General features: G+C 30.0%; 4 protein-coding genes across 5 annotated transcripts; 2 read left to right on the forward strand and 2 right to left on the reverse strand.

Moving 5' to 3' along the window:
* The first annotated feature begins 677 nt into the window (after positions 1–677).
* LOC129616175 (zinc finger protein OZF-like) lies at positions 678–3,292 on the forward strand. 2 transcript variants are annotated; one of them, XM_055531661.1, is made up of 7 exons: positions 678–1,153; positions 1,787–1,826; positions 1,889–2,047; positions 2,108–2,672; positions 2,740–2,868; positions 2,923–3,053; positions 3,154–3,292. In XM_055531661.1, the coding sequence occupies exons 1-7, from the start codon at positions 992–994 to the stop codon at positions 3,264–3,266; spliced, it is 1,299 nt and encodes a 432-aa protein (XP_055387636.1). In that variant the 5' UTR covers positions 678–991; the 3' UTR covers positions 3,267–3,292. The 2 variants fall into 2 exon arrangements, with proteins under 2 accessions (XP_055387636.1, XP_055387635.1); XM_055531660.1 differs by having other exon boundaries at positions 1,889–2,672.
* On the reverse strand, positions 3,269–5,562 carry LOC129616174 (MAU2 chromatid cohesion factor homolog). Its single transcript, XM_055531659.1, has 3 exons — positions 5,313–5,562; positions 4,629–5,259; positions 3,269–4,578 (listed from the first exon to the last, which is right to left on the reverse strand). The coding sequence occupies exons 1-3, from the start codon at positions 5,457–5,459 to the stop codon at positions 3,359–3,361; spliced, it is 1,998 nt and encodes a 665-aa protein (XP_055387634.1). The 5' UTR covers positions 5,460–5,562; the 3' UTR covers positions 3,269–3,358.
* Positions 5,563–12,137: 6,575 nt separating this feature from the next.
* Positions 12,138–12,972, reverse strand: LOC129616219 (THO complex protein 7). The gene has a single exon (XM_055531735.1). It carries the CDS (start codon positions 12,769–12,771, stop codon positions 12,142–12,144), a length of 630 nt encoding a protein of 209 aa, XP_055387710.1. The 5' UTR covers positions 12,772–12,972; the 3' UTR covers positions 12,138–12,141.
* A 2,689-nt stretch (positions 12,973–15,661) lies between these two features.
* LOC129616149 (uncharacterized) lies at positions 15,662–19,803 on the forward strand. The gene is made up of 7 exons (XM_055531632.1): positions 15,662–16,017; positions 16,317–16,492; positions 16,563–17,967; positions 18,046–18,151; positions 18,218–18,801; positions 18,858–19,055; positions 19,115–19,803. The coding sequence occupies exons 1-7, from the start codon at positions 15,772–15,774 to the stop codon at positions 19,397–19,399; spliced, it is 3,000 nt and encodes a 999-aa protein (XP_055387607.1). The 5' UTR covers positions 15,662–15,771; the 3' UTR covers positions 19,400–19,803.
* The last annotated feature ends 53 nt before the right edge of the window (positions 19,804–19,856 follow it).

Here is a 19,856-nt window from a genome sequence, read left to right on the forward strand (position 1 = left end):
GAAGGATGTGCTTGTTGTTTTTCCGCTTTTTTTTAAATTTTAAAATAATTATCAATGAAAATATTAATATATTTTTTTGATTTTTCAAATAAATTTTCTAAATTTTACCTGCTTTGTAATAAGTGTGAATTTATTTTAATATTTCTTCTCAAAAAATAGCCACTTCGATTTAAAAAAACCCATATCGGACTTGTTAGATATAAAGACATTATGTTAGATATAAAGACATTATTTTTACAAATTTTGAAAAAAACTTTAAGCATAGAGAAATTGAGAATGTCATCATTTTCTCTCATTTTTGTTTAAAAAGTGTTATCCTAGATGCTTTGCATACAAAAACTTTAGTTTTTAAAAGTTTTAAAATGCTTTCTTATACCAGACAGACCTAATATGACAAGCAAACATATTTTTAAAATGAAATTTTTAATTTTTCAAACTAAAAACTTAAGATTTTTTCTGATTCTGGAAAATTTATAATTTTGGAATATTAACACAATATTACTAAAACTAAAAATTATAAGAGCATTAAAATCTACCAGTTTTGGATAATCACACCAGGTTTGCCCACCCAGTTCACAAGGAAAATATCGATAAAAACATAATTGCAAAAAAATAATATATTTATCACTCTTTTTCCAACGAAATGCAGATTGAAGCAATGGAATATCATTCTCTTACGAAGTAACGTGAAAACAACGAATGATTATAAATTATTTTTCTTGACATCTTAAAATACTTACAAATATAAATACAATGGTGCAAAATGAAGCAACCTCGCAACGCGATCACTAATTATTGATAAGTTCTTGTGATAACAGAAATATGTAGCCGCGTGTATTTTAATATCTTGAATCAAATAACTTTTTTGTTTAGTATAAATCTGTTTACATTTAACTTTTATTTGTTTCTATTTAAAAAAACGACATTTTATGTATTGTGCTATTTAAAATTTGTTTTTGAAATTGTTTCAAAAAACAAATATACAACGAAGATGGAGGAATGCTCAATAATTATTTGCAATAAAGAAAAGGATGAGTGTTGCATTGTTTGCTTGAGGCATTGTTATTTAACCCAAATGACACATATATTTGAAAAAAGTCAAAAATTACAAATAATAATATCTGATTTACTAGAATTATGCGGTGGATTTAAGGTAAGTACATACATACATACGTCCGATCATTCAAGATGTAGAAAAATATATTGTATCTGTGTATGGTACTGTGTATATAAAGTAACTATGTATGGTACATTATATAAATGTGATGATAAGGTATAACTAAAAGTGTTAATTTCAAACTCATGAAAACAAAAACAAAGTCACATAATTATATTGCTTAAAGTTGAATAACCTGGAAAAAAAGCAATTTAAGAACAATTTGTTTTTTTTTGCATTTCAGTTGAACACTTTGCATAATTAGTATAAATAATTCAAATTGTGCATTTGTCTATTACTTAATACATATTTAATTTTCTAAGATTGCCAAATTTGAAATAAACTTTTTTTTATTACAATGTGCATAATTTGTTAAATACACTTGTGTATTCGAATGAACTTTAATAATCCTTTGGTATTAGTATGAAAGTCATACACATCTATGAAAAAAGTAAAATGCACCTACATGTGTACACACATGTAATAAAAATTAATGCCAAAATCCGTTTGCTTTTAAAAGCAAAGCAAGTAACAATTTTAAAATAATGTAGCTAAAAAAACGTACATATTTATACATATACATATCTAAACCATATATACATATATAACTCTGAACTTTTTTATTTTCAGATAGAAAAATATTATCGGTTTCCTAAAGGAATATGTTCAAGTAATTCATTAAATTAAACAAATGTAGTGTAAGAACCGTTTAATATTTTTAAATAATTTTAGAATGTTTACAAGAGTTGCACATTGCAGCTGCATTTCGAGACAAATGTCAAGCTTCTATAGAGTTTCTCATGGATCAAGTTATTGAAGGAAATAATAGTAATTTTGTTGCTGCAAACGATAATGAAAAAGTTCCCGAAAATCTGAATCAAATGAAGGATGGTAAGAATTTCATTAAATTTACTCAGGCAAACATTGACCATAAAGTGCAATTAATTGAAGATGTTAAAGACAAAATCAAATCAGAAGACTCTAGAGCTATTGGGAAATCAAATCCAATAAATAACGACTTATTTCAATTTTATAATAAAGATGACCTGAATCTTGAGAAATTTTATGACAGTTTTGATGAAACGTTATATAAGGCTAAAGCAGGATTTATATATCAATATTCCTGCGATATATGCGGGTCAGCTTTTAAAACAGTACTTAATCTTAGAAAGCATTATAAAAAACACACCAGTACATGGTTTACATGCATCATATGTTGGCATCCTTTTACCAATAAAGTTAATTTAAAAAATCATTTTATTCAACGTCATAAGGGTGAAAATATGTCGGCTCATATAGAATTTGCTGATTTAAAGAGTGAAAGTGAAACTTCTGAACATTTTTTTGACGAGACTTTAGAAAAAAATGGCAATTTTATATGTAAAAAATGTAATGAAATCTTCCAATCTAGAGAATACTTAAAAAGACATTTACTTTCACATACAAATACTTATAAATGTAATAAGTGTGGGAAGTTATTTTCATCTTCATCCAAATTATGGCAACATCTTAAGTTGTAATTAAAATTTAAAATAAAATTTTTAAAATAAAATATTTTTGCACATATATAAAATTTTTTCCAGGCATAACAGCATACGCCCCTTTGGATGTAAATATTGCGACATGACTTTTAAAAATAAGAGTAATTTGAACGTTCATGTAGGGAAACATGCTGGATTAAAACCACATAAATGTGCACTATGTGAAAAAAGGTGAACAATAAAAAGTTAAACTTACATCAATTTTAATTTTTATTAAATTTATAGTTTTAGCCGAACAAATTTACTTAAGGAACATTTGCGTTCTCACACCGGCGAGAAACCGTTTTCTTGTGAAATTTGTTGCAAAGCCTTTTCCAAAAAGAGAATTTATGTTAACCACAAAATGATTCATTCAGGTATTTTTTCTTTTATATGTACATAACATGTAAACTTGCTTTACTACTTACTAGAGTACATTAATCCCAGAATATTTTAATACAATTTAAAATTTTTTAGATAATAAGTTTTGTTGTTCATTTTGCCCACAAAAATTTGTCAGAGAAAGTCAGTTGAATTTTCACGTTAAAAATTATCATAAAGACTTACTACATAGCACGACCATTTTTTAAAATCACTTTTGAAATAAAAATTTTTTATATCTGCATTTAATTAAAATTTAACTTAAAACACAATTTTTTTAATTTAAAATGAAAGGTAAAGTTTAATAAGGATATTGACCAGGACCTTGCGGGTGTATGTGGGTAGAAGTGGAGGGTTGTGCGTGAAGCTGATAAACATATTGTTGTGTTTGAGGATGTTGAATAATTTGCTGATGTGGAACTTGTGGAGAATTTTGTTGCTGCTGCTGTGACGGCTGCGATGAATAAACTTGTTGTTGTACCGCTATGGACGAAAGAGTTTGTGACGTGGATTGAATTGCTTGGGAAACCACAGGTGGAAGATCTGTAGGTTCGCCGGACAACCAATTAATTAGAGAATGTTGTTGCAATGTAACACATTTTCTTTGGTCAGCTATTAAATTGTCGGAGTACTTAACATGATTTGCATAAGCATCTTTTTCGTGTTGAATATCTTTCGACATTCTGTGTAAGTCTTTTAATATAGCACTTCCCCACAATTGAACATGTATATCAGGGATTTTTGATGCTAATTGCATAGCCGGGGTTACCATATTCATACTCTCTTTAGAATTTCCTATAGAGAGAAAAACGTGGCTAAGTAAAACTAGAGAACATGATGTTAGACGATTTAAATCTTCTGCATTCGCCATTTTAAGAGTTTCTCTTAAATATCGCTTAGCTTCATGAAAACTGCTTTTATGGAAGGAGTTTAATCCTTGCACGTAATAAAATCCACCCATTAGTGCTTGACTATTTAAATTTTGAGAATTTTCGGCAGAAATATTGTCAATAATTTGTTTTAAGTCTTGCTCTCTTTTTGTCCTTAAATAAATGATCGCCATATTTAAATTTGCAAACAATTTCAGATCACGTTCTTGAGTTTCACATATGCAAGTCATAAATTGCTTTTCAGCGCAATCGAACAAACTCATAGACATACAATATAAGCCGATCAAACAGTGCAATTGGGCTGAGTGCCTTTTAAGCAAATTTTCATTAGAAGCTAAACAAACATCTTTTGCAGCTGCAATTTCAGTTATTGCTAATTCTCTATTTCCCATTACTAATCTGCACATTACAATATGTTCCAGAAGAATAATTTTAAATACTGAAAGTATTGGCTTATCATCTTGTTGTTTTAGTTTTTCAATTTGTGTTAAAGCTTTTTCTGTATATTTTTGAGCTTTATCCATGTAACCTGCCATCATCGAATGCGAAACCGTTACTAAGTAAACTAAAACATACAATTGTTCTTTGGGGAGCCAAGTAAACATATCTAAAGAGGTTTGTCCAAAAATAACTGCAAAAATAAAAAATTTATGTAATAATTTCAGAAGAAAAGAAATCTACCTTCATCCGCAGGCCAATTTGGTGCCATTATTGTCTGTATGCTCATTTGCAATTGCTTTAAACTAGGTTTAACAGTTTTGACTTGTCCTAATGCCAGGTAATAACAAACTTGCAACACTAAAAAGAATACTTTTAAGTACTCTTTTTGATGAATATTATTAATGTTATTGTCAATAATTGATCCCGCTTGATTCAACAAATTTAACACATCGTTGGTTTTACGTTCTATCATCAAAATCATTGCACGACTCAACAAAAATAAAACTTTTAAATAAATTGCATTTGCTTCGTCAGCTGATTCCGCACCGACCGATAATAATTCAGATGCTAAGCTATATTCTTTATCACGCGCATGAAGTTGTGAAAGTTGGAATAATAGTTTACAGTGCCAAAAAACATTGTTTTGTGATACTTCGATAGCTTTTCGAAGAATAGCTTTCGATAAATTTCTTTGATCGATTTGAAGATACAATTGAGCTAACAAACTAGCGGTATCAAACTTAACATCATCAAAGTTATTTATAGTTTCACATAATTTCCAAGCCTTCTCCAAATGATTTTTAGCTAAATCAACATTCAGCGTGTAAGCCATCAAAATTTGGCCCATTTGAAGATGAGTACGGGCTTCGACCTGTAAGTTAGTATTTAAAGTTATTAAAACTTTTGAAATAAGAATTTCCTCACTTTAGACGGGGGATTGAAAGTAAATAAAGCCTGCAGACATTGAATACATTTTTTCACATTTGGCGGATTTGCAGTTCGAAAATATTCTGCCAGTCCCAATAATGATACGTAACAATTATCTTGACTTACAGTTGATGATGCCGCCATAGAAAATTTCCAGTTTGGATATATTTTTATTTTTCTAATTCCCTACTATAAGTGACAGCTTCTAAAATTTTAATTACATTTCTCGAAGACAACGTTGCCATATGTAATGCTTTTTTCTTGTATATCATCAACATTTTTCAAAAAGTACTAAAAACTTGGCACAATAATCAACGTGCAAATCAAACATAAACCTAAATGACAAAATTATCAAATGCCCTGTCATATATTTTTACGATAAAGAAAATGTCAATAGTGTTGGTATGAAATATTACTTAGTGCGACCCTAGTGGCGGATATGTAAAGCCCAATAGTAAAATGAAATGAAATTAGTGAGCTACCAATTTTACTTTTACCCAGCATTTACACATACAAGTTACTTGCAAGCAAGTTTGTATAATATTAATTGTCAATTAGTTTTTCGAAATGTCAAATTACTTGCTATTATGACGTAGGCGTTTAGCAAGTTAATTTTTGAAAATGTCTTTGAGAAGAAAACAACTAGCAATAATAATTGTTTATAAATTTTAGAAACCATAAGTTTGCTAAGTTTAATTTTTTCGAAACAAAATTCAAAAATTTTAAATTAAAAAAAAAAAAAAAATCAAAACAACAAATTTTTTTTTGTGAATTTCTGAATATGTCAAATTACTTGCTCAAATTACTGGCAGCAAAATTTTCTTGCAAGTTGAACTGCAAGTAAACAAGCAAGTAGACATATTTCAATGTGTTAGTAAAATTTTTGTATGTATTGCAACTTTCTTGCAAGTAACTTGTACGTGTAAATGCTGGGTTAGCTTTATTATATCTTATTTATAATTTTAATATAAGTGAGGTTTTAAAATAAAATAATAAAAGAGTACATTGCACAAAAAACATTCACGTTTATTTATGTGCTCATCCTTTCCTATACTGCTCTAAAAGTTGTACTTAAAATACAAAATCTTCAATTATTACATAACTTCAATTCAATTATTACATAAATAAAACAATAAAATCATTCGAAATTACTTTTTTTCTTAATACATATGTTAATTATAAATTACAGGTAACAGGTATGAATAGTAAAGTAAGTATGTTAAGCGACTTTTATAAAGTTTTTGCAATATATCAGACGTTTTTCATACAAATCACAATATGAAAGAAAAAACTGTATACACACTATCATAGTATGCCATTTTTTCTCTTACTTTCAAGAAGGTCAAATTGCACATTTTTCGTGTATTTTACTTGAGCCGCATCCGGACTAAGTGTAGGTGACTCGCCATTTTACCATTTTTTCGCAAAATTTCAACACTGTAAATTGAACAATTTTCAAGATATAGCCAAATAACTTTTGAAATTGGGTTGTATTGCGCAATACAGCTGTTGGGTTTCCTGTTATAGGTGAGATATGGCGTTGAGTAGCCTAGCATAAGCTACTCAACACCATATCTCACCTATAAGTGGTTCCTCCTGTTACGCTCCCTCCTCCAACCCAGGTGGTGTAATTCGGGTCCGCTAGCAAACGAGTTTGGTGGTTAAGCAGAGATAGCATCAATCTGTTCCAATAGTTGGCAGCTTCGGGGGGGCGTCTGTCTTGCAGCAAGCGGCTTGCTTTATGAATGTGCATTCAGATTCATTTATATATTTAAAACATGCAATGTTGAAAACAAAAGGATTTATTACCCCAGGTGGCAGACCAGCGATTTTGGAAAATCCACTCTCTTCGAAGATCGGTCCCATGGATTCTGGGGGGTTTCAAACATTGCTTTCCCGTAGGAGTACATTAACACCGAGAACTCCACATAAAATATTATCGAACGGTACACCCTCCGCAAGTTACAAACGTTTATCGGAGTCAGCCAGAAACACAACACACAAGGCTGAAAAGAAGATTAATGCAACTAGTTCTTCAATAACCAACTTGGATCCCGGGTATTCAGAAAAGTCCAGAGCTTTAGAAGAGGAAAATGAAAAACTTCGTCAGAAGATGTCAATGGAAGAAATACTATCTACCATAAGGAAAGAAATCAACGAAATGAAGGCTGAAAAGGCAGCCCTGAAATCCCAATTCAAAGAAGCAAAAAACAAGCAACCTGTCGTTCCGTCAAGAGTAGTGAGCTCAATTGAGAAATTCTATTTTACTCAGGGATGGATCCGATGACTACACGTAGAGATAAGAGACCTTGTAAGAAGAGAAAAACGAAATCATCGCCAGAAGTGAACACAACCCAGCAGACAGCAGTAAATAATCAGCCAGACATGTCCAAATTAGTATTAAACACCGAAAATTACATCAACACCAATCAACAATGCACAGGCCACCTCCCATTAATATTGTGGGAATAGTCGGCTATTCTAAGCTGTGTAAAGTGTTAAACGCTGTTATCACAAACTATAGGATAACTGCATTGGGTAACAACGTGTTTAAAGTAAACACTGAAAGTCCGTCCAGTTACCGCAGCTTAGTCAAAAAGCTAGTGGAAGACAAGAATCAGTTGTTTGCCTATGAAGACAAGAACGATAAACCGATAAAAGTTATGACCAGAGGATAACATTGGTAATGCCAAAAAGCCGACATAATCAACGATCTCCAACAGCAAGGCTTCAAAATAAAAGATACCACCAATATAATGAAAAAAGAAAGCACAGAAAATTATAGAGGAGACATCGTCGTCCACAACAAAAACTTATCCATGTTTATGCTAACGTTTGATAAGAATTAAAGTACAGAAAAAATATATAACATCAAATCTATTCTAAATCTAAGAGTGAAAATTGAACCAGTGAGGAAAAAATCAAAAGCTATACCACAGTGTACAAGATGCGGTGCAAATCATTACACTTCTGCTTGCAATAAAAGTCGAAACGTTCTTCCAAAATGTTCTAACTGTAATGCAGCTCACCCTGCCCATTATAGGGGATGCGAAGTTGCGAGGGAACTTCAAGGTAGAAGGAACATGGCAATAAGTGCACGGCACAAAACTACAGCTCTTTCAAGAGTTTCATTGGTGTTCCATTCCCTTTGGCACTCAAAATAATTGAGAGAAAGGCAGTTCCAATGGTAAAATCAAAGAAAAAGACTTACGCTCAAGTTGCTGCAAAACCTACAGTAGACGAAATTCTAGAGCTTATACTAAAAAAACTTGACGATCAAAAAATTGCTGAAAAACAATTCAATGATGGATTGACCAGACTAGAAAATAAAATAAATACAGGACTAAATAAAAGATGAGACAAACTCTTAGAATTATGACATGGAATGCTGATGGTCTTTCGCAACATATGAAGGAACTTGAAATCTTTCTCAACAAAGAAAAAATTGACGCTTGCTTGGTTACAGGAACCCATTTTTCCAAAGAAATAACCTAAAAATTAATGGTTAATAAGCTAAAGGCGATTTTTATCAAAAGTAATATTAAGTATCAAGGACAGGTGTTGAAAAACAAACGATTCAAATTGCTTTGATCAAAGTCAACTTTAAAATAAGGAATTAGTGATTGCTTCCATTTACTGTCCTCCACGTTAAAATTTAAAAATGGCTGATTATAAATCAATGCTTGATCATATGGGTAAAGACTTCCTGATCAGTGTCAACTTCAATGCAAAAAATACTTTCTGGGGGTCGGCTCCGAAAGGTAGAGCTCTTTACGAAGCAGCAGCTGAAATCGGTTGTAATTTTCAGTCCACCAGAAAGCCAATTTATTGGCCAACAGACAGAGACCTATTGGACTTTTTTATAACTAGAGGAATTTCTGACAATTATATATATATAACCGAAAGTTACGATTTAAACTCTGACCACTCTCCAGTTATATAAAGTATGCACGCAAAGTATGGCAAATTTGGCGGTTTACACAAGATAAAACGCGTGTGAATCAACTGGGGAATAAACTAAAGAAACTTCTAAAAGAGATAAAACATGCATCTATAGCCAACTATTTAGATAACATATCAGCTGACAAGGACCACAATTACTCCTTGTGGAAAGCTGTTAAAAATATTAAGAAACCTAAGTATCAAGTTCCCTCTATTAGAAAGGAACAACTTTGCAGATTATCTCGAGAGTATCTTTTTACCACTCGCAAGATAAACCTCAGAAGAAAATTTAACTTCGGCGAACAGAATTGACGCTCTACGAGTTCCGAAAATAAAATGATTGAACTCAAAGCTGAAATCAAACTCTTAAAAAATAACAAGGCCCCAGGTTACAAGTTGATAACACCTAAAATAATGAAAAAGCTGCCAGAAAATACAGTGAGAAAGCTGCTTTTTCTGTTTAATGCGTCGCTGAGGCTTAATCATGTTCCAGCTCAGTGGAAAGTCGCAGAACTCATCATGATACCCGAGCCTGGAAAACCTGCCCATGAGATGAAGTCGTATAGACCTATATCACTCCTACCGGTGTTGTCGAAGCTGTTTGAAAGGGTTTTATTGAATCGCCTGAAACCAATAATAGAAAATAGAGGTCTCATCCCCGACCATCAGTTTGGGTTTCGGTCTAGACATTCCACTATCGACCAAGTACACAAGCTAACGAACGTCATTGAAAATGTGCTTGAAAACAAAGAATATTGCTTAGCTGTCTTCTTGGGCGTAGCCCAGGCGTTCGACAGGATTTGGCAAAAGGGCCTCAACTTCAAAATAAAGGAGTTTCTGCCGAAGCCATTTCCAAAAATATTCTAGTGCTAAAATTTGAGGAAGAGTACTCCATTTTTAAAAATTTGAGGGCCGGTGTGCCTCAGGGAAGTGTGCTGGGACCTCTTTTATACTTGCTTTACACCAGAGATATCCCGCAAAGCGAAGAAACTTTCTTAGCAACTTTTGCAGACAATACGGCAATATTAGCCGACTGGTACAACTGTTGAAGAAACTACGAATAAATTGCAAGTCTCATTGAACGAAGTGTCTACTTGGACGAGAAAGTGGAGGTTCAAACTCAACGAAGCTAAATCAGTACACGTAAACTACACCAACAGAAGGGCCGATCCAATTGGTGTCTTACTTAATGAGGCAACAATTCCGTACGCCAACGAAGCCAAATACCTTGGTATGCCACTGGATGCTAAATTAAAGTGGAAAGAGCATGTTAAAATAAAGAAAAATGAGCTGAACATTAAATTGAGAAATATGTATTGGCTTCTTGGAAGACATTCTGAGCTTAATACACAAAACAAACTACTGCTCTACAATCAGGTTCTTAAGCCTGTTTGGACTAACGGTATACAGCTGTGGGGCTGTACCAAAGAATCCAATTTGAAAATTATCCAAAAATTCCAAAACAAGGTCCACCGAATCATTGTAAATGCACCATGGTACGTAAGTAATGATACTCTATATCGAGATCTAAACGTGCCGACAGTCAAAGATGAAATAAAGAAGTATGCAATCAATCATCAATCAAGATTACTCCAGCATGACAACCCCGAGATGCTGGAACTTTTAGATGTTGATCAAGTACGTAGACGACTAATAAGGGTCAAACCGCTTGAACTCATCGGCTAGACAAATACAATATACAGGGAACTCATCAGTGGATGATGCACCCATAACCCCCATATTGAGCCAGAAAATTTGCTAAATAGGAATTATTTTCTTGGTTGCAATACCATTTAAAATAAAAAAAAAAATTGTGTGGCAGCTACCCAAACCAGTACCTCGGACATATCCAATTTGGATATGTCATGGATATCCATACGAACGGACAGACGTTTATTCGACGCTGCTCAAAAACATATACTAGAGTCTATTACCTTTATTATGATCGGCGAAGCGAATAGCTAGGTGAGTCGAATGGACTAGGCGATTCGAATGACATTTTAAATTGTGATCGGCGAATGCTTTAATTCGCCAGATCCAAAATGTTGCCATCGTAAGACATCCAAAAAACCTATCCTTCATATGTACATTGTTTTTGCTTTTTTGCAAAAACAATTGAATTTTCCTTTCCCTTTAGCAATGTCGGAATTGTTGTCAATTAATTTAATTAAATTAGTCGAATTTTATTTGGTTCGTTTTTTTCAATAATAAAATAATATTAAATAATCAATATTTTTTAGAACAATTTGTAGGATTTTATGAACTTACTTTTACAGATAGTTTAGATTTTTCCACTATATCACTATGAATGCTGTAATATCCAATAAAAAAAACGCTTACATATGTACATATGTACATATGTATTATTTTGATTTTTGGTATCATTCGCCAAGCTTGTCAAACAGAATTTTCATTCCCGAAATTTGCTACTCATAATACCAAAAAAATATGAATTCGCTAATCGCTAATCATAATTCGCGAATTCACGATAAATAAAAATTTCATTCGCTTCGCCAATAATAAAGACCTATATCTCAGACCATGCCCTTCAGTATACTCTTCGAACATATGTATGTACGTTCGTGCCGGTATAAAGATTTGGTATTTACGGAAAAGTTGCCAATTCGAATAAAAAATTACATACCAAGCTATAATTTATCTAACGAAAATAATGTCAATTTTAGTGGAATATTACAATTATAGCAATATAATAGCATATTTGTAAATTCCATATATTATTCAATTCTACGATCATAGATAATATGATCTTTAAATATTTGCATTTACCGAAATGAATTCACCCAATTTCATATCTTGTACCAACTTCTTAAAAAACAGATATGCAGCTACAGGCAAAAATAACTAAAATTTTGAACTAATATTTTTATTTTTCATGTATTTCATCTACCGACATTTTTTCTAAATTTTCATCATAACTTTCATCAATTTGGTTGTCTATTTCTTCTGCATTATCATCAAGTTTCATTTGTAGTTCTTTAAATGACCTCATCAAAACAAGGAAATCCTTTTTTCGTGTTTCAAGTTTCTTTTGCAATTGCGATTTTTTTTCTTCAAGCTCATATAATTCCTTTTGCAGCAAGTCTAACTGGGTTGTCGTCATTTTTCTGTCAGGTTGGGAATGTATAACCTTGGCTAGGACATCATATTCCATTCGGTTCCTTCTAATTTGTTTAGCAAGAATTAAGTCCTCCTTGCTCGCTTCAATATCTTTTTTCGCTAGCTCAATACTCGTCTCTATGGTATCAGAAATGCTCTTATAGTTTTTCAATTCTTGTTTCATCATTTTCACTGCATAATCAGATTTTATAACAGCAAATTCACTTTGCGCCAAGTAGGCTATTAATCTATTGTACATCAATTGATTATTTTCTGATGAATCATTTGTACTGCACCATTTAATAAATGTTTTTAATAAAACATTCAATCTACGATCATCCCCAGTCCCATCACCATCGATCAAAAGTCTTCTTTTAATAACATCTTCGTCCGTCATATTTTCAAATGTTTCTAAAAAACAATTATTGTTAAAGAATTTAATATGAGATAGTTCTTTTTATATTTCTAAAAAAGTTATTTTGAATTTGTAAAATTCTGCAGACATAATTTTTATTTTGACAGTTCAAAAAACTACAGAATTACACAGTATTTATACGGGCTTAGTTATATACACTTTTCCCAGCATTTTCATGAAGCTAGTTTGAAGGTGGGCGATTTACAAGTTAGAAGCAGAAATTCGTTTGTTATTCTGACAAGCTTGTATATTACTATTTTGAAATCGTAGTTGCAAAACCTTTTTACGTCCATATTTCGCTGTCATTGTCGTTGCTTTTTTTAATGAGATATGTGTTTGTATATATTTAAAATTTTAGGTGTCTCCTGGAAAACAATCGGTTTAATTTTCACATATAAATAGATCTCATGTTTTTTGTTTTGTTGTTTAAATGTGCTATTGAATTAAAATTGGTTAATTACATGTTAATGATATGACAAAATCTACGATTTAATTTGAGTCTGATGAAAGCCGTATTTGTAAACCCTGTGTGATTTTTTTTGACGGTATGAACGGTATTGTACGAATTTTTGAGAGTTAAAAGGCGGCAATTAATTTTTTTGTGGAAGTTTTAAGAAGCGATCAGCTGATGTTATCAAACTTTATCGTAGACTTTGTTATGTATGTAAACAGTATCTTCTAACGCATTTGAATTTTCTTTGAAAATGTCAAAACAAATGGGAAAGGATGAAGTAAAAAGAAAATCAAGAAATCTCGCGTTCTCACAATTAAAAGAAAAACATAATAGCTGCGTTACACAATAAATTTGCCATCCTCTTTTATTAATTCGTTGGCAAGAGAAATGGAATGTATCTAAGCCCTTGTTGAAACAAAAATTACGTAAATGAAGATATAATACGAGTTATATTAAGGCAAAAAACTACGTACTCCTAAAAATACTCTACATAATACTCTATTTAAAGCACTGAAAATATTTGCGCTTAAATTTCAAATGATATTCAGTATACAGAAAAAAAAGATTTGTAATCACAATTTTTCTTTTAACACAGAATAGAAGCAATCAAATTTTGCTTTTGATGCTTAGTTTTACTACTTTATGCTATTCAAATCGGAATAGAAATTGTATTTCGATCTTTCACAAGAAAGAAATTTTATAACAAAAATTTATTCAAGAGCATTTCCCGCAAAAATGCCATTCAGTCAATTTGATCTTAATGGACTAAAAGGTAAGATCAAATATTTTTGTGGGAAGCAAAGAGTTGAAATTAACCTGACAGAGCAAAAATGATAACTCTGTCTCACAGATTGGGAAAGCTGTTTTACTCAACGAATTAGAAATACTAAAGGAAGGAGCATCTTGAATGAAAACAATGAACTCAAAAGGAAGGAGTTAAAAATTTTTTTCAAAGTAAAAACTAAAAAATATTTCAAAATATTTTTTCATTTTAGATATCTGTGAAGAAAAAACTAATTTAAACCAAACTCACTATATTTTTTTTCCTCTTATATTTAGTTTATAAATTGCAAATATTTATAAGAATTTTAATATCACAATATTTTATGACCCTCGAAAATGAACATATTTTGTGAAAATTTCTTATATTATCAGTTTTGTTTGATAATTTTGCTGAACAACTCTTAACAATAAATTTTTATTTTATAAATATAATTAACAATAAATATAAATACATATAAATCTTAATTACTCTGAAACAATATAATTTTTAAAAAATTTTAATTAATGGTTATAACTCACTCAAGTAGATAGTATGTTGTCGTATTCTTCCTATTCATTAATTAAGCTACACATAATAATTCATTCTAAATCAAAATATTTTAGAATATAAATAATTCACACTAATATTTTATTTTACTTACTGAATTCAACGCCATCGGGACTCTATAAAGGGAAATATATTTCATTTCATCATTTCTAGGAAAACTGTTATTATACAAAAAAAATCATTTAAAATATTTGTTTGTATGCTACATTTTATCAAATACATACTCATTTTGCTTTAAAAAAAAAACGGTCCTGGTAAAATTATAGCATCCGAAGTAATTTTAATTTAAAACAAAACAAAAACATATGTTTTCTTTGTAAAGTTAAAAACTTAATAAAATTAGAAATTATGAATTAATCAAAGCACTATTGAATTAATATTTCTTTTAATTGTTAAAATAAATAATTTTAACATGTATATGGTGTAAAAAAAGTATTTTTTTTTGCAAATGGGAATAACAATTAAATAAAATGGGAAAAGCTATATACCTTTTTCTTTTTCAACAAACATGTCTAAATTAACGCAGAATTTTACGCTTTATGAATATATATGTTCGTATATATATACATATCCGTATGAATATATATACATGTACATAGCAGAGACGACTCCTTCAAGTGGTTACAAACTCTATACCAAAGTGAAGGTACAGGGTATAAAAAGAAGAAATATAATTGAATTTTTATAAGTAGCTTGAAATAAACTGTATTACTACACCAACAATTGCATTATTGTACAAAATTTAAGCTTTAATTAAAACAAATTCAAGTGATAAACAAACTAAAATAATTCTTTCTAAAAATTTATACATAAATTCAATTTCACTCGTGCCATAGAAAATTCGAAACGTGCCAAGTCTGGCACGCGTGTGAGTGATTTGCCATCTAGGATGTAGGGTAAATATCAAGTACGGCAAAAAGTAAACGAAGAAACAGAAAAATTCGAGTTTATATATTGTTCTCTTTTCTACAACCAATTTTCCCACGTGCAAAAAGAATAAACAAAACTCAGCGAAAAGTACAGTCACGTACAAAGCTTCGTTACCAAAAGTCAAAATCAAAAAACAAAAGTATAGTTGTAGTGTTTACTAATTACTTGATAATATATTAAGTGAAAGAAAAATCGAAAAAAATAACAGCTCATGCTATAACACAAGCAGTTTTTTAAGTACAATCATAATTCATTCGTTTAATACATTATGATTAATTTAAAAGAAACATGTGCAAGAAAAATTATTACAAAGTCCTCACCCAAAAACTTTACAGGTTCCGAAGAGAACGATTGTAATGAAATTATTGACACCGTTGTAACACAAAACTGCAAAATTAATCGCTTAATTGAAGAAATTAATACAAATTATACAAGAAAACAAATAGCTGTTCTTTTTTTGGAAATTGCAGAAAAACCAGAAATATGTACTAATTTTAATATTTCTTTACCATATGTAAGTTGTAACAATTTTAAAATATTTAAAGCTCACTGATTTTTTATGATTATGATGAATTATTTATGTGTTAATGCTACTCAACGACGTATGAGATGATGCAGTTAAATTCTTATATTTATAATCATAAATTAACAATATAAATAATTTTATTTTCTAATAAAAAATGTAATCAATTTTTGTGTCCATAAAACATTATAATTAATGATGTATCTACATCATTAAATTCAATAAAATCAAATATGAAAAAATTATATTTTGAATAAATATTTTAGTTTAAATTATTTAACTAATTTTAGTATTTGCAAAAGTACTTATCATGTTCAGCAGATGATGTTTGCTTATCAGAAACTGGAGTATTTATTTTGTGCGCTGCTAAAATATATTCACGAAGAGTTGATAGTATTTTTGATAACATCCAACAAATGTTAGCTGGGATTGAAAAAAGTTCCAATGAAATTCAAAAAAGTAATTTGTAAGTTTAAATAGCTATTAAACTATAGATGTTTTAAATGAAACAATAAAAAGAGTTTAAAAATTTACAGAGAAAACAATAACGATAGTTTGGGGAAAGCAAAGGATCAGTTAAAACTCACAAAAAGGCCATCGAAAAGAAGTTTACCAAAAGATGACACCTTGTATGAATCAGAAATAGAACCAAAACTATTTAAAAAGGCGGTTGAAGAAAAAATCTGTGATAAAAATTTGACGACTAATATTTTTGAACCTCCAAAAAATTATTTTAGATGTTTTAGAAAGTATTTGGAATATAGGTTGAATAACAAAAAAGTTCAAAAGGATGGGTCAAGGCAAGATGAAAGTGCAGATCCATTTCTATATAAATATTCAACTATAGAAGATTTTGACTATGAAGATGACATAGATTCTAAAAGAAATTATAAAACTCTTCATGGACATATCGAACATCGTTATTCAACAGTGTTGTCTGATATTAATTTTCTAATGCATTTTAAGGTAAAAGATTTTGTTGAGGAAGAGCTTGAAGAAATTGAAAGGCAGTTGTCGTTGGGTTTGCCGCAAACTCCAAAGCGAAAATGGTATTCCTTGTGTCATAATGAATACATTAACGGCCTCCTTGACTTAGAAAATGAGGTTTTAGAAAAAGAGTTTGATGCAAATACCACTTTTTTTAAAAGACGGAGGAAAAGAAATAAAACAAATAACGAAAACGAAAAAACGGACGACACAAATATAGATAATGTTATATCAAAAAATTCGAAAACAAATACAGCAAATTTTGACAAAGAATCAGAAATGAAAGCAAACAGTGAGTTTTTAACAAATCAGGAAAATGAAGACAAAAATATTTTTAAGCAAGACCAAAGTATAACTAATATTAGTAAACTAACAAACCAAATGCAATATACAGAAGACAGACATAAATTATTAGTTTCAGATAAAATTTTGGCCGAACCTCAAATATCTTCCGAAAAAAGCATGGGTTTTAAAGACTGTAACGTTTTGAAAGAAGATGATAAAAAAGAAGAAAAGCATGAGCAGGAAAAAGTTGAAGAAACAATCGATCCAAAAAAAATTATAGTTCGTCTAAGTTGTGATGACGAAGGTATCTTTTTAAGTGATCTAGATGATGTTCAATCAGCTATGATAAATCCAAAAGTAATCGCGGTTGATATTCGCAAGTCGATAGATAAAGGGATTGACTTTTTTTCCATTAATTTAGACAGATCTTTAGAAAATTTTCTAGGTTTAGACGAGACTGAAAATGTGGAAGAAGAAAAAATATGTCCACTAAATATATTTGGAATTGAAAATAATTTCATCAGTTATAAAGAAGATTTTTCTTTGCCATTTGATTTTTTTGTTAAAAAAATACCAATTAACTTGAATATCTTCAAAATTCCTGAAAAGAAACTTAGAGTTTCAAAAAGTTTCTTTTTACCAGAAGAATACAATCTATTTAAGTGTGACGTAAGTTTAAGAAAAATGCAATTTAAATTTTATTATTTTAGCAATATGTCTACGTTAAATTATTTAATTAATTTTCAGCGATTAAAAAAGAGAACTCGAACGGAAAAAGGTCCAAGAATAATGAAGGAATATACCGATTTTTTTTCTAATCCCATTTCCCTATTAAACACTACAGAAGAGTCAGGTAGTTTTTAATTTTATTGAATATTGTGTGGGGTATATGTAGTTATTTACAATATCTATTTTTTAGATTTTTTGGGCTTTTCACAAGAAGAAATTGATTCAAATATAATAACAAAACAGAAAATCGATGAATATAGACAGAGAACAGTATCAACAGATTCAGGGATCTTTATGTCCAAGGCTCTAAATTCATTTTCTTCAACATTAGTTTCAAATATTTCACAAAATGATTCAGGATATTTTAACGAAAAAGAAGAAGACAATTTGTCTAAAATTATATCTACACTAAGTCAAGATGAGTCATCTAAGAGATTAGAAAAAAGTTCAGTTGAAACTGCAATTTTAACTGAAGCAAGCAAATATTCTGTAAAAATTATTGATGTTCAAACTATAATACCTCCTCCAATAGATAGTAACAAAATTTGTAACACCAGAGAAACATGTGAAAATGTAAATGAAATTAATGCTGCCGAAAATATTGAAAGTAATGCGCAAAATAATGAACTCAATAAGCAAATCAGTAATCGAGATGAAGATGTGGATTTTATGGTTTCTGAAAATGCTGATGAAGGTTTTTCAAATACTGCAAGCTTAAACGAAAATTTGATTCAAAATCAAGATTGTTTGGAAACATTAAAAATAACAGAAAAAGTAATATTTAAATACAATATGAATAAAAAGTAAAAAAAAAAATTAAATAATTTTAGATAAAGCTTTGGCATAAACATCTTAAGCCAATATTAGCGAAATCAAAAGGAAGACATCATTTTGACGTCTTTGATTTAGGAACAGAAATAATGAATGAATTTTCTGCAAAAAATAATAACACAATTGATTTTTGCTCAGTTATGGAAAGTAAAGACCCCAGTTTCACTTCACGATACTTTTTATCCATGCTACTTCTTGTAAGTGTAAAAATTTTTGTTTTAAAATAATCATATGGAAACATTACATATCCTTTTAGGCCAATGCAAGCAATATTAAACTAAATGTAAAGAATAGAAACATAACAAAACCCGCTTCACCAGAAGATATTGAAATAATTCTTTTAAGTACGAAACGGCACGTTGTGTCTGTAGAAGACAACATTGGAATGATAAATAATAAAAAGAACTCTTCTGTACAAAATAATGTGCAATTTTTTTCAAAACCTAGTAAAACAATTAAGAAAAGTGTACATAACGATGATAATGACTCTGGGTTTTTCAGTAACTTATCAAGCATTTCTTCACATAACGATTCAAGATAACTTTAATATTATTATTCTTGATACGAAAAATTAAAAACTAACAAAATCTTTTTAAATAAGTTTTGCTTATGTTATTTCAGATAATAACCTATAAAATAGTGTTTACCACAACACCTTTAAGCGGAATTCTTCAAACTGTGATTTGTAAAGTGTATTCTCAATAAGAAAATTTAAATAACTGACTTCATAGTGTAATTAGACAAAAAAATTTGTACCTGCCACTTGATTGGTAAATTGGTTATTTATATTTTTTATGAGAATCAAAATTTGAAAATTGTACACATACCTTTTTTTTAAATTCTTAATATTTTTGTTGTATGCGAAAAACTGTAAGTAATATGCATAAAAAAAGGAATTAGTTATAAAATTCGAACACAAACAGAATTAAAAAAAAATAATTTAATATTGTTTAAAAAAAAAACTTAACAGGAGCAAATTCAGTTTTAACGTTTTTTAA

The sequence above is a fragment of the Condylostylus longicornis genome, unplaced genomic scaffold (genome assembly GCF_029603195.1).
Source record: "Condylostylus longicornis isolate FDR11 unplaced genomic scaffold, ASM2960319v2 ptg000163l, whole genome shotgun sequence".
In the NCBI taxonomy this organism is placed as follows: Eukaryota; Metazoa; Arthropoda; class Insecta; order Diptera; family Dolichopodidae; genus Condylostylus; species Condylostylus longicornis.